Source organism: Micropterus salmoides, unplaced genomic scaffold, assembly GCF_014851395.1.
Source record: "Micropterus salmoides isolate LMB-PRFRI ecotype aquatic unplaced genomic scaffold, ASM1485139v1 Ms_hic_scaffold_6, whole genome shotgun sequence".
NCBI classification, from domain to species: domain Eukaryota; kingdom Metazoa; phylum Chordata; class Actinopteri; order Centrarchiformes; family Centrarchidae; genus Micropterus; species Micropterus salmoides.
In genome coordinates this window covers 24,860,442-24,876,604 of record NW_024044348.1, presented here as the reverse complement: position 1 = coordinate 24,876,604, position 16,163 = coordinate 24,860,442, and the positions used below count along the sequence as shown (strand labels likewise).

General features: G+C 41.9%; 1 protein-coding gene across 1 annotated transcript; it reads right to left on the bottom strand.

The window, feature by feature from the left end:
• Positions 1–407: 407 nt before the first annotated feature.
• On the bottom strand, positions 408–16,048 carry urb2 (URB2 ribosome biogenesis homolog). The gene is made up of 12 exons (XM_038702245.1): positions 15,960–16,048; positions 14,965–15,110; positions 14,450–14,626; positions 13,108–14,279; positions 12,849–12,987; positions 10,205–12,707; positions 9,591–9,751; positions 9,265–9,375; positions 7,624–7,866; positions 5,170–5,266; positions 4,328–4,455; positions 408–1,319 (listed from the first exon to the last, which is right to left on the bottom strand). Exons 2-12 carry the CDS (start codon positions 15,088–15,090, stop codon positions 1,122–1,124), a joined length of 5,055 nt encoding a protein of 1,684 aa, XP_038558173.1. The 5' UTR covers positions 15,091–15,110; positions 15,960–16,048; the 3' UTR covers positions 408–1,121.
• Positions 16,049–16,163: the final 115 nt, after the last annotated feature.

The window sequence follows — 16,163 nt, the reverse complement described above, 5'->3', positions numbered from 1 at the left end:
AGATCAACACCCTATATCAAGGTGTGCATAATTATTAGGCAGCTTCTTTTCGTTAAGCAAAATGGGCCAAAAAAATACATTTAACTGACACTGAAAAGTCAAAAATTGTAAAATGCCTTTCAGACGGATACAACACTCTTGAAATAGATACATTTTTGAGGCGTGACCACCGGACAATCAAACATTTAGTTGCTCAGCTGGGGCGCAGTAAGCTCATGGAGCATTGCCTAATAATTGTGTATATATATATATATATATATATATATATATATATATACATATACATACACACACACACATATACACACACATATATACACACATATACACATACATACATACATACACACACACACACACACAATACTGTGCACAATACGATGCAATTAAACAAGCTCAAAACAGCATAGTATTCAAATGTATATGTATTAAATCATAAAGTTTTGTTAAAAAACCAAACAACAGTGATATAGAAAAGACAATTCACACATACATTCACATCTTCTTCAGCAATTCAATGAAATGATAACCATATCTCACTGAAACCAGTTCATTTAAATTACAATATAAACATTTTGCACATGATTTCTCCTGGCTGCAGTAAGAGGTAATTCCGATGAGGAAACACTTGAACTTCCATGACCACTTCCTGTGTTGACTCTAAGTATACAGATACTGCGATCCAGCTAGAATATATTGGCCTTGCAATTGTGTTCTTAATGCCTGTGTATCTGTTTATAACACACCTCAGGACACTTTAGAGCCATTTTTTAAAAACTATTTTCAGCTTGAGCTACTTAAATATTTGTTTCCCTCTGTTTCCTTCAGAGTGTCTGTATATTCATTATTGTGTTGTGTTTAGGTGCAGAATTCAAAGCAATGATGTGATTTATACATACCCATTTTTTTATTTTTAACAAAAAAACTGTGTAAGGTGAAAAAAACAAATCTACTGTGTACATACAGTGTACATCGTATGGTATTCACAAGCTGGTATGTCTGATTTCCAATTCAAAAGCTGAAGTTACATGTAAACATATTCTTTCCACGGCTAAAAAAATTATTTTAATCAAATTAAATTGAAGCCTAAACCAAACATTGTCAGTGCTTGTTGTGGAAGTTCAAACAGTGTACTTGTCCTCCCCTTGCCTCTGTGCTTTGTGGTAGTGGGTGTAGCTGCCGTACAGCTCATTGAACACCTCTCTGACTCCCATCTGCAGTTCGGCCGTCAGAAACTTGATATCCTGCTCCATACACAGGTCCAGTATCCGATAGATCCCCTCCGTTAGATGCAGCTTGATGTCTGGTCGAAGAGTAACCTTGAGAGGCAAATAAGAGGGCAGTTAGGAGAAAGGAGAGGAAAGCAGAGGACAATGGGAGAAAAGACAGGAATTTAAAATATGGCAAAAGCAAGGCAGATGAATCTGAGGTCAACAATGTTCTAAACAATGTTGACAGGCTTAGTTACATCAGGCAGCTTTTTATCCCTCCTGTTTCACATCCTCTGAAAGTCATCTCTGCTTCCCCATTTTCCTCATGCACGTTAACAAGACCCCGTTTTTCTTTTTCGTAGTTAATTAATGGCAATATGATCCTGTGTGTCTTCATACGGCCTGAGGGACAGCCTGAGGCAAACACATCAAGCCATAAATGATGTGCCAGAATAGCTGAATATTCATTTAGGTCTCACATCCAGCTTCATAACCGTAAGCTTTAATTTGAGTGGCACTGAAGGACAGGCAACATCATCTATCCTGGCAAAATGTATGTTATTGCAAATGTTAAGAGCAGGACTACAAGGGGACAGCACTGACGATCAATCAATTATAGTAAGATTTCTAAGAGGCAAATGAAGCAGAGGGTTGGTTATAATGAATTTAAACCCCCAGGAGCATCAGGAAAAACAAGTTCCTAAAGCGTATGTAGATGTGGTACTCTTCTCTGTGTGTGTTTTTAAACCATGTTGAGATTCAGATCTGAAACTCAAAACAGAATTTTGTCAAGTGTCGTAGATCCATACAATCTGATCCAGTATACGTGCACTAATACTAATACTAATACTGTGTTACACAAGCAGAGAAGACAACCAACACCACACCAAGGTTTGCTTTCTTTCTCCAACAACACATTAACACGCACATGCACACAAACACACACACACCGCAGACAATAGACAAACACCTTTTGTTCTCAGTGAACCCTGCACTACAAGCCAGGAGAAAATTCTATAATGTCAGCTTATTCATCCCTGTTACATTATACCCCCGCAGGTACACAGGTGTTACACACCACAACCTGATGACTCATACAGTTGGCTGAACCGCAGTCCTCAGGCCTTTGACATACATCATTACAAAGTGAGTGTGAAGATGATGGCTGATTTGTGCTGGTGACTGTACCTGTTAAATTATTAGATAAAACCTCTCTCACATGATAACAGGCTTCACATTATGAAGAGACCAGACAATTATGAGCTTTCTGCAAACAAAGATAACCTATCAAATGTCATGTGGTGCAGAAGTTGGCCAAAGTTACAGTTAGTGGTACGCCGACTGTCCAAATCCCCACCTGGTGGTGTTATTATACCTGGATCTGGATTCTGTTATACCCAGAGAGAGCAAGAGACCTATTTCACACCTGTCAGTCCTGGAAGAAGAACACCTGCTCTGTTGCTCTTCCTGAGGTTTCTCCCCTTTTTGTCCTTATACAAAGTATGAATTTATTCTTATCCAAATTGTGGGGCTAAAGAAAGAAAGTGCTGCTTGCAGTAGAAACTAGAGGAGATGTTGAACTGTATAAATAAACAAGACTGTACTATCTAATGCATCTGCTAAATTACAAAAATTTGTTAGATTAACACATACACACCATCAAATATGTTTTCCTAAAACATAACTTTTCGTTTACCTTATTGAAGGCTTTGTCTCTTGTACCCAAAGTCTAAATCTGCTGCTGTTGTGTCCATGTGCAACCTCAGGTGAACTTGTGTCATATTTAACTCAAATTAAATAAGCGTGTAAAGTGGAAGTGCTTCAAATTTACACATCAAAGTCTGTTCACAGATCTTGGGGAGTAGTAGTGCATATGTGACACACTTGCGAGTATCACATTCTTTGAAGACTGCAAGTTAAAAGCCTGGGGGTGTGAAGTTAGAAAGAAGTGAGGTTACCAGACCTCTGTAGCTTGCTTCTCGAGGCTACATTCGCCGGAACTAGCATAACACACCTAAATCTCCAACTGTTGGCAGTCACACTGCATTGTGGGTAATGTAGGCACCAGGTTTTGACAAGGAAGAAGAATGCATGAAATAAAAAAAGATGATATCTGGTTCTGCTGCATCAATTCGGATCCTTTTTTCTTTAAATTGTCCATCATGACTCAGACAATGCTATAGAGTGTGGTGCTAAATTGGCAGCGTACTCTTTTAATAGGGGTTTCAACAGAATAGTAAGTTCAACCTCTTTAATATCAAGCCAAGCGGCCCAAATTCACCAGCATAAAAACTGTACTTTTCCAACTGCAGCTCCACTCTGGTCTAATAACACCTGGCTGCTGCATGGAAAGCTCAGTTCAGGATGAGAGCCAATAGAAACAGTTCCGATACAGAGACAGCTAAATCACCCCCGACATACAAAGAGGTCCATCTCCCCCATTAAAAGCACAATATAAACCCAATTTTAGGATTATTAGATGACTCACACAGAGCTAAAAGAATCCCAAACACCTCTTTCTCATTGCTTCTGTCTGCCTGTCTTCTGTCAGGATGGACACTTTAATGTCTTCCTCTCGATGTGTGACTCTGCTGGAAACCGCTGAGTCAGGCTGGCGTCATGTTAAATACAGTCTGGTAGCGGAGAGGAGCAGTGTTCACAAACCAGACGTGACTCACAGCTCTGAGGGAACATCCAGCCTAAAGCTTCATTCCAGCACATGGAGTTACAGTAATCCTGGACCTGTTCACTCATATTTGTGAACACTAATCTGGCCAATGGAAATACTTTTCTCTCTCCGCTCCTGAGCGTCAGCATCTCCGTCACTCTGCTTGGCTGAATCTCGCTGGCTCAATGAGCACCACCAGACAAACTAGGCTGGATCAAAGGCTCAGCTGAGATCCCACTGCCTCATTCATACGTGTGTGTGTGTGTGTGTGTGTGTGTTTGACTTTGTGTCACTCACAGCTGTATGTGTGTATGTGTGTGTGTTTGTGTGTGTGACTTTGTGTCACTCACAGCTGTAGAAAATCACCAGGGATGACAGATGGGTTTGGATGATAATACAACTGTGTGTGTGTGTGTGTGTGTGTGTGTGTGTGTGTGTGTGTGTGTACCTTCTGCAGCTCTGTGACGTACTGAGCCACCATGAAGGCCGACAATGTGGTGAAGCTCTCGGCTGTAGCAGCAATGTGAGAGTACATCCTCTCTGTCAGTCTGGAGCACTGGAGATACACGTCACTGTCTGGAACACAGAACACAGAAAGTGACGTTATTTCATTAACCTGTTTACATGTGGTAAATCAAGTTTGTTTATTTAGACATGATTCCCCATTGTTTTTAAGCCAATGTAATAAATTCACTTGGAATCATGATGGTTATTAGAGGAGCAGATAATACAGAAGGAACGCACTGAAAATCACAGATACTTAAACAACTTGCTAAAAGATCAGCCATTAACTGACGTAATATAATGATTTTTGTGTTAATTAGGTCGAGTTTTCTGCAGTTTACAGTGGCTTTAGGCTGAAAAAGATGAATCAAGATTATGAATGCTCCCTGTCTTAACATTTCTCTCTTTCTGGAAGCTGTTGAGTAAATATCAGAAATTGCCAACAGTATGTGCCTGGGCATGCATCAAGTACCTACCAGTTCCAGTAGTTTCCAGTAACAGGACAAGGGTAGAAAGATGAATTTCCTCTTTAATACAGCATCAAGCTGACTTTGAAGTTAATTTAACTGAATTCATATAGTTCAATTTGTTACTAATGTGCCATTTTATTCTTCATTACATTTCAAGGAATAGAAGGGCATATTACCTGCTTTTCCAAGTAGGTTAAATCAAACAATTATTTGCAGACACAATTAGAGAATTTCTTTCCAAACCTATATATTTTCTCCTCCATATTAAATTAAAGTAATATAACAAGTGTCCGTGTGAATGTGACAATGTTGTTACCTGTGTCACTGTCTCCTCTCTGCCGACCCTCCTGCATGATGGACGCCACCAGACGGTAGAAGACATTTAAAAATGACGGCGCTGCCTTCAACATCACCTGGACACACAGGAAGTATACAGTCAAACATTTGTCAGATATTTAATCATTTGAAGGGATGGTACATTTATTCTTGAGGATATCCAACTGACTTCACAGTATTCAGTTGCCTTTTTCCAGTTATAGTAGACTTTCACATGAATCCCACTCAGAACTTAAATTTTATTTAAATAGAAATAATAAAAAACACTTGTTGATCGTTTGTTTTTCTAATGAAAGTTTTAGGATGTTAAAAGCTGAACAGTGAAACCTTTTTTAATTTGGACAAAACAGTCCTGCAATGTCTGTCAGCCAACATTTTCACAGCTTGAGTCATTTGCAGAGCAGTCATAAACTTACAGTCCAAAAAATGACTGAGGTAAAAGTTGGATTCCCACAAGAGCTACGTTTGCATTTCTGTCCACACCTCCCTCTCTCTCTCTGTTCCCTATTCGAGGCCCACAGTGGGATGAAGAGAGTGAGAATATAAAGAGGGGGAGATGATGTCACCAGCTCTGGTTGGAGCTCAGTAATGGTTTCCATTGACTTAAACCCGCTCCATGCCAACCTATGCTGCATGCCAGCTACCCTACCGCTCCTCTCCACCTCCTCCCTCTCCCCTATGACACCACCTTTCTCCAGCTCACTCCCTTCTTTTCTATTTTGTCCTGAAACGTGCATCGCATTCAAATCACATCCTTTGTTCTCCATCCACGACTCCCTCATCTCTTTATCACTTCTTATATTTACTCCCCTCCCTTCCTCTATAAATGTATTCTCCTTCCCTTCCTTGTCTCCACTCTCCCCTCAGCTTTAACGCATCCCCGCCCCTCCCTTTTTCCTTTACCGCTGTCCTTTGTCCTCACAAACATCTGAGATCAGTTAGCTGGTTCTTGCCTTGTTTTATTCAGTGCAGCTGCCCTGTTTCAGTCGCACTCTGTCATTGTCTCTGAACAAAAAAGAACTGTCAACATTTCAGAAAACGAGAAACTAAGAAATTATCACATTAACACCATTTTAACATGAATGCAGCTGGTAAACCAAACAAAAGGCAGCATGTGGGCTGGAATGATTGCCATTTGAAAGTTTTAGATTTCTAGTAAAGTCTTTTTCTGTAGGGGAAAATGGACGTCCAGTAAAAGCTGAAAATTTGGACATTATGAGGTTTTCGTGCAGCTGTAGCATGACTCTGGTGAGCTGCAATATCCTTTCGTTTACAGCAACATTCCTCTGGGGCATCCTGTGAGCTCAGCAGCAGAGTGCATACCGCATTTTCTTCACATCAGGGATTCAAACCAGCAGCCTTGAGCTATAATGACCTTCATTACGCAGGGGTGTATGGTTAAATTGGTAAGCATGCTTTTCATAATAATGTTAGTAAACCAAAAAAAGCCACATAGATTGCTGCATCATTGTGTACTAACCCAATGATCCCCTATCATTCCTTTATAGACTTGATAATTTTTGATAAATATGTTTTTAAAAACATAAAAATGTTTGACAAAAAAAAAAAATAAAAAAAAAAATCCCATCTGGGTTTTAGCTACTGGACAGTGAAATTGTGAAAAAAGTACATACACTGAGTACTTTTAGAGACCCGGACTGGGTTAATGTTAGATTGGTCTGTTACATTGGCCATTAATTCAAACCAGATTCTTTGCCTTTTGTATAAATTAGAATAGAAATAAATTGCTTGTCTTGTTATTTCCTGTTATTAAAGGCTGAATTTAAGTACAGCTTTTTCATTAGACTTATAGCTGAGTGTGTGTGTGTGTGTGTGCGTGCGTGTGTGTGTGTGTGTGTGTGTGTGTGTGTGCGTGTGTGTGCGTGCGTGTGCGTGCGTGTGCGTGCGCATATCAGAGCACTGAATGCATCTGCCTGTTTGGCCATCTTATGATATGAACCTTAGCTTGTGTTACCGGCATTACAGATTACAGATGCATTTGATCAGAACTAATTTAAAATGATTTGTCAGTCCTAGACAAGACAAGTTAATATAGTTTGCAGTTTGATTAATAATAAATTCTTCATGAAGGTTATAATGTTAAGATTTTGTTGGAACAGTTTGAGAGGTGTTGATTTAACTGTATGATCATCACAATCCTACAAATATTTTCTGTTTTGTCTTCTTTTTCATTCACTTTTTTCAGTCACACATTTGTGCTAGCAATGTTGGTTTCTATGTATATTATAAGTTAGTATACCACTCCCATGTGCTATTCTTTAAATATATTACCACATCTTGTTGCAGGGGCCTGATCTGAACTTTTAGCCTTTGATATTATTGCCACCCAAATAAATCACTACTTCTTTTTTCATTCATCTCCAAGTTTGCTTCCTCATTCCCTCCCTCACTCCACCCATCTGCCTGCTCATACCTGAGGATGACACTGGATGAAGGCAAACAGCGCCTCATGAACAGCCAGGAACGCTGATTGGTAGACGACTGGGGTCAAGTGGTCGAGGGGCACCGACTGGAGCGCGCCAAGGACCAAGACCACATGATGAGGGTTTGTGATGCGCCCCTCCCCCTGGCGCAGCAGTGACGTCATTGACATCACCGTAGGAACAGTAAAGGGAAGGGTCAGCGAGACGTCCTGACTGGACGACCTTACTAAGAACTGTAACGCAGAAAAATACGCGTTAGAGAGTTAGAGAGGGAGACATACTCAGACACAACTATGAGAGCACGTAGTGGCAGATGCAGACACAAATACAAAACATGTCAGATAAGTTTGATTACAACTTTTTAGAATTAATTAAACTTAATTAAATATGAAAAGTAAGAAACTGACAAAACTTGCAACACCAACAGGCCTTTTTCACAATATTCAGCCATCATTCACTTTATTATTTACTAGTTTGCTCTTAGTACTGCTACATGTCAAAAGGTCTTCTTTGAAAAAAAGCCCTATTATGTTAAAACAAATTATAATAATGCTATTTTTTGGATATTGTACTACTCTGACCAATTCCATATTAACTGAAGACAAGAACCGAACTGCATGTTGCAAAAAATAGGACTTTTATAAATCTTCTACTGCTTCTAAAAGATAAATCTTTTACAGGCAGTAAATATAGAGGATTAAGACTTATAAAAAGGCCTCCTCTCACAACATCTAAAGAGAGGAAGGTGGAAGACACAGAAACAACAGATCACACAGATGACGGACATATGGACACAGTGATGGAGACAGAACAGCATGGTTAGCATATTAAAGTACTGTGTGTGTGTGTGTGTGTGTGTGTGTGTGTGTGTGTTCGGGCAGTATGGTTAAGCAGATTGGGATGTTGTCTGTCTGCTCCACCCAGCAGGCCACATGGAAACATATTGAAGAAAAAGAGCCTCAGTGGAAATTACAATTAACAGGGTTTCAAACGGAAATCACCAGACTGTGATTGTCATTTGGCTGCTGAGTCACTCAAGACGGCTGTACAGCACACTGTCACTACAATTATTACTGATGCTGGGCCAAAGAACATACTGTAAAATACTTAGACCTGTCTGAATAAGCAATACAGTATATTCTAGCTTTATGATTTCCTTTTCGTCTAAGGCACTAATGAATACGTCTATCCAGCAAATGCTCTCTCAAGTCAATTCAATAAATTTTCTTGACTACAAACACAGAGCTGGCTTCAGATGGGTGTGCTCTACAAATGTCACCCAGTATATCTTCATTCCAGGGGTTTTAAAACTAGATGATCTTTTGTGAGAAGGGCATTTGGACAACACATCACACACCTGCACTAACACAATAGTGTTAAGTTATTTTAGGTTAGAAGGCAGCTCTTCCTGTCAGGTTGGCAGAGAACCTGCAATCATAACATATAATTTCCTTCTCATGCTGAAATCACCACTCCTAAAGTCTGGATTTGGACATTTTCAGTGTATATGTAAAAATGTCTGATTTGACTAATGTTAATGTCTATGAGTATACGTATATGTTCTCTGAATCAAATGATTTCATGTGTTTGCTGCATGACTTTGTATCTGTGTGTGTGTGTGTTTCTCTCACCACCATAGCAGATATAATCTGAGGTGCAATGAGCCACAGAGCTTTAGAGCAGGGCTCAGGTAACTGACAACAGGACAGCAGCTTAATGATGATGACTGCAGATAGCACATCCTGGAGAAAAGTAAAGGAAAAAAGAAAAGAAAACTATTCATGTTACAGCAAAGAAGTGACGCAAACAAACAAAAACAAAGCAGAATCTCCCTCCCGCCACATAACATTTTAATAACATCCCTTTAAAAAACATTAGACAAAGTATTTACACTTTCTGGGATCTTTAAACACGATGCAACGTACAAGTTACAAGTAAGGATCCACCTGGGCCTTACCCTGTAGTTTCCTGCCCTCAGCTGGCCAGTGTCAAGTCCTTCTCTGATCAGCAGCAGCAGCAGGTTGAACTGCCCTGTAGTGCTTTTCTCCACCAGGTGGCACAGCAGCTCCTGCACAGCTGGCTCCAGCTCACAAAGATCATTTGAAGACAGCCAGGAAGCTAAAAGCAAAGTGAAAATGGGTTACAGTCAACTGAAATACACAAAAGAGCAGCCCGTAAATTCTACTCTCGCTTTACTAAGATCATACTAATATATATATATATATATATATAAATAAAAGATAATATTATGTACATGTTTATTATTGAGGTTCTGCAGTGGTGTTACAGGACTGCAATACATTTAGTAGTGTTGCCAACATTTTGCCCACACCATTTACAAACATGAGGGGCCATAATATTACTTTAAACATGTAATATTACTATATGAAAAATAAATGTTTTGAGACTTTTACTTGTTTTTTTTGTCCTGTAAAAGAAACAGACTGTCATATTTGTTAGATGGCATGGAATAAACAACATATGCTCAGTTGTAAACTGTCAGTCTGTGCAATATGCAAAGTAACTAATGAAAGGACAACACTGACTGATTGCATAAGATTTGTTCTGTACCTGTCAGCAACCTGTACACATTCTGCAGTATCTGCATGTACAGCTCATCCAACTCCTTTCCTCCCTTCGTCTCCTCTCCTTGCTCATCCTCCCTCTCTCCTCCTGTCTTCTTCACTGCTTTGTAGAAAGTGGACAAGAAATGCAGAGAGGAAACCAGGAAGTCCATGGGCCTGTGGGCAGAACTCATTTCTTTGATGATCTGCTGGCAGAAGCCCTGATAGAGCGTCATATAACTCAGGGTTAGCTGGGTGTCCGCCTGCTTGTTCTCTTCCTGGACCGACAGTGAGGTCAGTTCACAGTGAAGCATGACAGTAACAACTTCTACTACAAAGGCTTGACCGAGGATGCTGACCTGGGGCTTCAGGGCGGACTCAATGGCTGGTCCCAGTGAAGCAGTCGTTCTGGCTAGCATTTGGGTGAAAGTTTGATCCATTGGTTTACTCCTTCCCAGGTTGGATGTCATTGCCTGGGAGAAAGATGCCAGTGATGCCAGGAGGAGATGAACAGACAAAATGGACGCTCCTGCATCTGGTTTGCCTGATACAGCTGCTGAACCAGGCGCCACAATTTGCGTACTGGTAAGATAGGAGGCAAACTGGTCCAGGTTAAGTCGAACGCTGCTGTTTCTGATTATAATCAACTGGATCAAGGACCTGATGAAGCCCTGCACTGCTTTGATTAAATTCAACCAATCGGGGCTGCTTGTGGCTCGAAATCTTCCATTGTTGCTACGCCAGAGTAGAGAAGACACAGCGGCCTGCAGCAGAGTACCACCATGGATGAGCTTCAAAACACTTTGGAAGTTTCTACCCTCCAGGAGACAAGTCAGAATCCTGAGCAGCTTCATCAGGAATACCGCTTCATCTCCACATTCAGGAGAGGCCACGGCCATCTGGTCTGACTGACTGGAGGTAGAGGTGAGAATGAAGAAGAGGAGGAGGAAAATAGAGGAGAGATCTTCAGAGTTCATCCCATCTGGGTTTAGGTTTGTTAAGATTTGGAATAAGTTTACCAGTTCCTTGCTCTGTGTGTCAGCCAGCAATACAGACACATCTCCAGTCTTCAAGAATGCCATTATATCCTCAATTATAGTCTCTTTTTTCACAAGGGCGGGCAGAGGCTGACTGGCATCTCCCTGTAAAGAGTTAGCTCCAGTTCCTTTCTCCTGAAACTTCAGGAGCGTAGGACAAACCTTGGGTACATGTGCTGTCTTGAGAACACCAATAATCTTTTGTGTGAGGGAACAAACTGTCGCAGAGAACAGTGAAGGCAACTCAGCAAGAACCGGGCCTTGGAGAAGCTGTGAAGATATGAGGGAGACAGTCAGACAGCCGGCTGGCCAGTCCTTTGCTCCATCTGTCTGTCTGCTGAGGAGTGAACTGACAAGTACATCTACTATGCAGTGCACATCTTCTCTGCTCAGGTAGGGAGAAATCAAAGGCAAATTGGACGTGATAAGGTACCAGTGTGCTACAAGGTAAGAGCTGGCGCTCACACTCTCTATCTGCCTGTCCCATACCTGCTCTCCATCCAGGCTCACCTCGAACTCTGATTTAGCTAAAATAAATTGGGCTGCCCTGTTTAGCAGTGCACCAGTGCTGGGTTCAGAAAGTAAGGGGGTGTCTAACAAAACCTTCTTCGTCTGTTGCAGAGTGAGGAGTTTGAAAAGCAAACAGCTCATAGGGCTGCAGGATGGATGAAGACGTGTTGGAAAAATCTCACCAGATAGAAGACCTTCTGCATGGGTTAGGACTGGAGCACAGCCTTCAGTCTCATTTGCAACTGCTGTCTGGGCTGAATCAAGAGATGTGTATTTGCTGCAGTGGATATAGAAGAGCGTGTCAACTTCCACCCAGGTGTATCTGAGGAGGAGAGCGGCTTCCTGGGTCTTCTGTTCCCACAGTGCTCCTATTTTAGACTCTGAGACCTCCTCTGACTTTTTGTGGTCCAAATTCTTTTTGCCTTTCTTTGGGGTCTGTTGAACTGAACTTATATTTGTTTTTAAAGCCTTCGTTTCCTTTGACAACAGATTTAGCAACTCCTTGACTACCTGTTGCATCTCCTCCATCAGGCCCAGACTCTGCCTGATCAAAGGAAGGGGAGATGCATTGTCTAGAGTCTTCAGACTAAACAAAACAACATGAAGCAGTTGGCTGACGGAGAATAGCTTCAGAGATGCATCCTCTCTCTCTTGGTCCAACTTTATTTCTGTATTCTCTCCTTTATCATCAATCTCCATCTTCTCTGCCCCACTTTCCCCCTTGACCAGGTCAGGTAGAATATATCTCCGGATGCTCTCCAATACTAATGAGCAGATTTCTAGGGCCTGTGAAGGGGGGGTATCCAAAAGACAAGTCCTGAGCGAGGTGGAGATGCCTTCAGGCAGCAGAGGCGGTCGGAGTTCGTCCAGGGCTGGCTGACAGATCACAGACAGGAGCTCAGAGAAGAGGCGAGGCAGCTGACGGAGCTTAGTGTAGGTCTGGAGGATACTGCGCACCATGCTCTGTTGGCAAACAAATGTTTTGTTTGAGTCAAAACTAAACACATTTTACCATTTTATATTCTGCATTTACAATTCTTGGGCAAGATTTTTTATTATTTTTTTTAGGTGAAATACACAATAGGATTAGGAATAAATCAATACCTGTCTGGCACGTTGCACTCGTGCTTCCATGCATTCAGCATTAACCCAGGCTGAAGATAACAGCTGGTCCAGGTCTGGTTCAAGAATTAGATGGTTGAGACTCAACAGCACTTTTAAACAACGGTACCATGCTGGGATGCTGAAAGACAAGACGGGAGAAGTTTTCACTGTATGACCAATGAAACACTTAAACGAAAAAGCCCCAATAATTCTAAACAGACAATGAAAAACCCATCAAGAGGAGTGTTTATGTTTTTACCCCGGTTGGGCCTGGTTGAACAGCATCTGTCCCAGGGCTCTGTAAAAGTTGAGCTGGACCTCTCCATGTCTGATCTTGTCTGCTGCGACATTGTAAATATCGGCAGAAAGAGCCTGGTTTAGCAGGGACTCCACAGCCAGCAGAGCCAGGCTCCAGCTCTCTGGGGAACAGAAAGAGGCTGGGGGAGACTTCTGCCCGGGGGACACAGAGACAGGCTTGTCTGCTTTGGCAGGTGAGAGTCCATCAAGGCCTACGTCCAAGACCTGGACCAACGTGGTGAGGAAATAGAAACACAGCATCCTGTTCGCTTCCTCGCTTTCTCCTCTCCCTTTTCTGTAGCTTTCCAGAAATAACTTCAACAGCAGAGACAATGTGTTCGACTTCACAGTGTAGTGCAGGTGCGGCTCACAGTAGCCCTGAGCACTCAGTTTGGAAAGGATGGCATTTACTGGCTTCAAGGGGCCTTTTGCCCCCCCAGGACCACGTTTCCCAGAATCCTCTTTCAATGGAAGGAGCTCCTCCTTGTAGGAGATCAGGTGCTCGGATGGGAAAAGTGCTAACTGAAGGATGGAGTCTATCTTGATGCGGATGTCTCTGCACAGCTGCTGACGGAGGCGCAGATGTGTGTGAGAAGGTGCAAATTCACCAGAGGTCAGCAGATGTCTGAGTAGTACTAATATCTGGATCAGCTGGTTGGTTACCATAGCAAAGACTCTGTTAGAATTGGCTTGTTGTCGCTGAACTGACAAATAACATGACAGCACCTGAAGTAACACCTCAAACAAATTGGCTGAACGGAGGTTCTCCGTTGGCTTGGAAGAGGATTTATTAGCCTCTAACTCTGGCTGATCTGGAGATCTTTCGGTGACCGGATCAATTTGAGAACTTTCCAAATCGCTTGGAGTTTGAAGACCCTCAGTCATCACCTCATCTTGACATGTGACCGACTCAGTCATTAGGGGTTCTGTGAGCAATGGCTGTTGTTGTAGCTCATGGCAGGCCAGAGAACAGAGCTTAGCCAGGAAATCAACCATGAGTTCATACTTGGTGGTGAAGACAGATGAGAGCGCAGGAGAAGACAGAAGGCCCTGACACACACTCAGTATGGTGGACGCACACACCGGCGACTCAGAGCCAACACGCGCACACTCCTGGAGACGGTCAAGCAGCAGCTGGAGGCAAACAGAGAAAAGAGGTGTAAGTAAAATCTTCTATTTTCTAGAGTATGAATGCCAAAACACTAGTCCAATATCTGATTCTGCAGTAGACAGTCAGTGCTGTAGCATTACAAACGCCACTCTAGATTCGTGGTGGTGTTTTTATGGAAGCATTGCCAGCACACCTGTGCCATGTTGAGCCTCAGGCTGATGGTCTTGCCCTGCTTGAGAAGAGAGAGGAGCTTCCTGCTGTGAAGCAGATCATCCAGGTAACACCAAAGTCCTTCCAGGACATCCTGAGAAAACTCTACTTTCTGGTTGTACCAGCCGGTCAGAGCGTGGGTGCACCAGTCCAACAGCACCTACAGTAAAATAGGGTCACGTCAGACATGTAGATATAAATGGTAGACATTTAACTCCTGCTTTTAAATTAATTTAGGACTATCTACAGACAATGTTAATGAAAAGTGCATCAAGTGCAGACAATGGTCTTGGTCTTCATATAGAATACATTCTTGATTTAGGTTATAATATAAAACATATTTACCTTGGAAGAAAAATGACACAAGGCACTTTTCACGCTGAAAACAGTATCTACAACTACACAGGGTTCCCTACATCAGAACCATGTCACCACATTAAAGCATAATTATCTTTCTATGGAGACACAAACATCTTATACCACAACTTCAGCTGCTACCTGTTCCTTGTTGGGCAGCAGGCACTGAGAGGAGATCCAGGCAAAACGTGCCAGTTTTAACTTGTCCTGCCACGGAGTCTGAGGACTCTTCAGTTTCAGATGGATGCCTGAGTAGATGGCAGCCATTGCTGCAGCTGGTTCTACTGCTGCGCAGGCATGAAGAGGGGGGATTGAGAAGAGAAGTCAGGGCCAGAGAGAGAGAGGGGGGACACAATATAGGGGGAATGGTTAGAAGACCTAAATATTCTTTAAATACAGCGGTGATAAGTATTCATTCCATTTAACAGTAATAACCTACATGGGTGAGCTTAGGGAACAGGGTGAGGACATCTATGTTTACACGATCAGGATGATATTTTTATTTTTTTAACACAAACACACATACGCTTTAATTACTTATGTAATACTTTAATGAAATGTATGGGGTTGATTGTTGTTTTGTAATTTGTATGATACTTTGGCAATACTGTTGTTACACATTATTCATGCCAATAAAGCTAATTTGAATTGAATCGACAGTAAATAACTCACAGACACCACAAAGACATGTGGACATGTGACAGATCTCATGTCTTTAGGCAGTTTGCTCCACAGAGAAGGACCAAAGCAAGCAAAAGCACCCACACCAGATCTGACTCTTATTTTAAGATATAAATTGATCCTGTTCTCGTTGTAGTAACGTAATGTTACAGCGGAGCCTAAGCCCCACACAAGAAACATTTTTTTAAACACTGCAGTCTGGTGCAGGTGTAAATCATTTTACATTTTCAGTTCAAATCTGTTCAAGTCTGTCTGATACCCTCAGTATACACGACTTTACCAAACTTGACATGCTTTACAGCTAACGACAACTAGCTTTAGCATACTCATGCTGAAGTCAAATTAAGCTAATATTTGGGGTGCTTCTCGTCTACACGCAAGCAAACCATCGCTGAGCTTCATCGTTACTTGTTTAAGAATCGTTACATGAATTCAACTAAGCTTATTCGACTTACGACTTTTCAACCTGCACGTGTCTCCTGTTGTCAGATATGGATGAACTTTCAACTTTCACCCTGGCGCCCCGGCAGAAGCAATGGAGAGTCGATTGAAACTGTCGGCCACGCCGACAAATATTCACTTTTTGCCTTCACAGAGCACAGACCCTGGTAAAAAAAAAAAAAAAATTTTAAAGAGGATTTCCGAATGATTATGAATTC

What these genes read in the sequence shown, in the direction of transcription:
- urb2 (XM_038702245.1), bottom strand. Translation starts at nt 15,090, where the DNA reads ATGGCTGCCATCTACTCAGGCATCCATCTGAAACTGAAGAGTCCTCAG. An exon ending in TCATCCAGTGTCATCCTCAG is followed by an intron (nt 5,267 to 7,623) that starts GTATGAGCAGGC and finishes CTGTGTGTCCAG; the next exon opens with GTGATGTTGAAGGCAGCGCC. An exon ending in GAGAGGAGACAGTGACACAG is followed by an intron (nt 4,456 to 5,169) that starts GTAACAACATTG and finishes TCTGTGTTCCAG; the next exon opens with ACAGTGACGTGTATCTCCAG.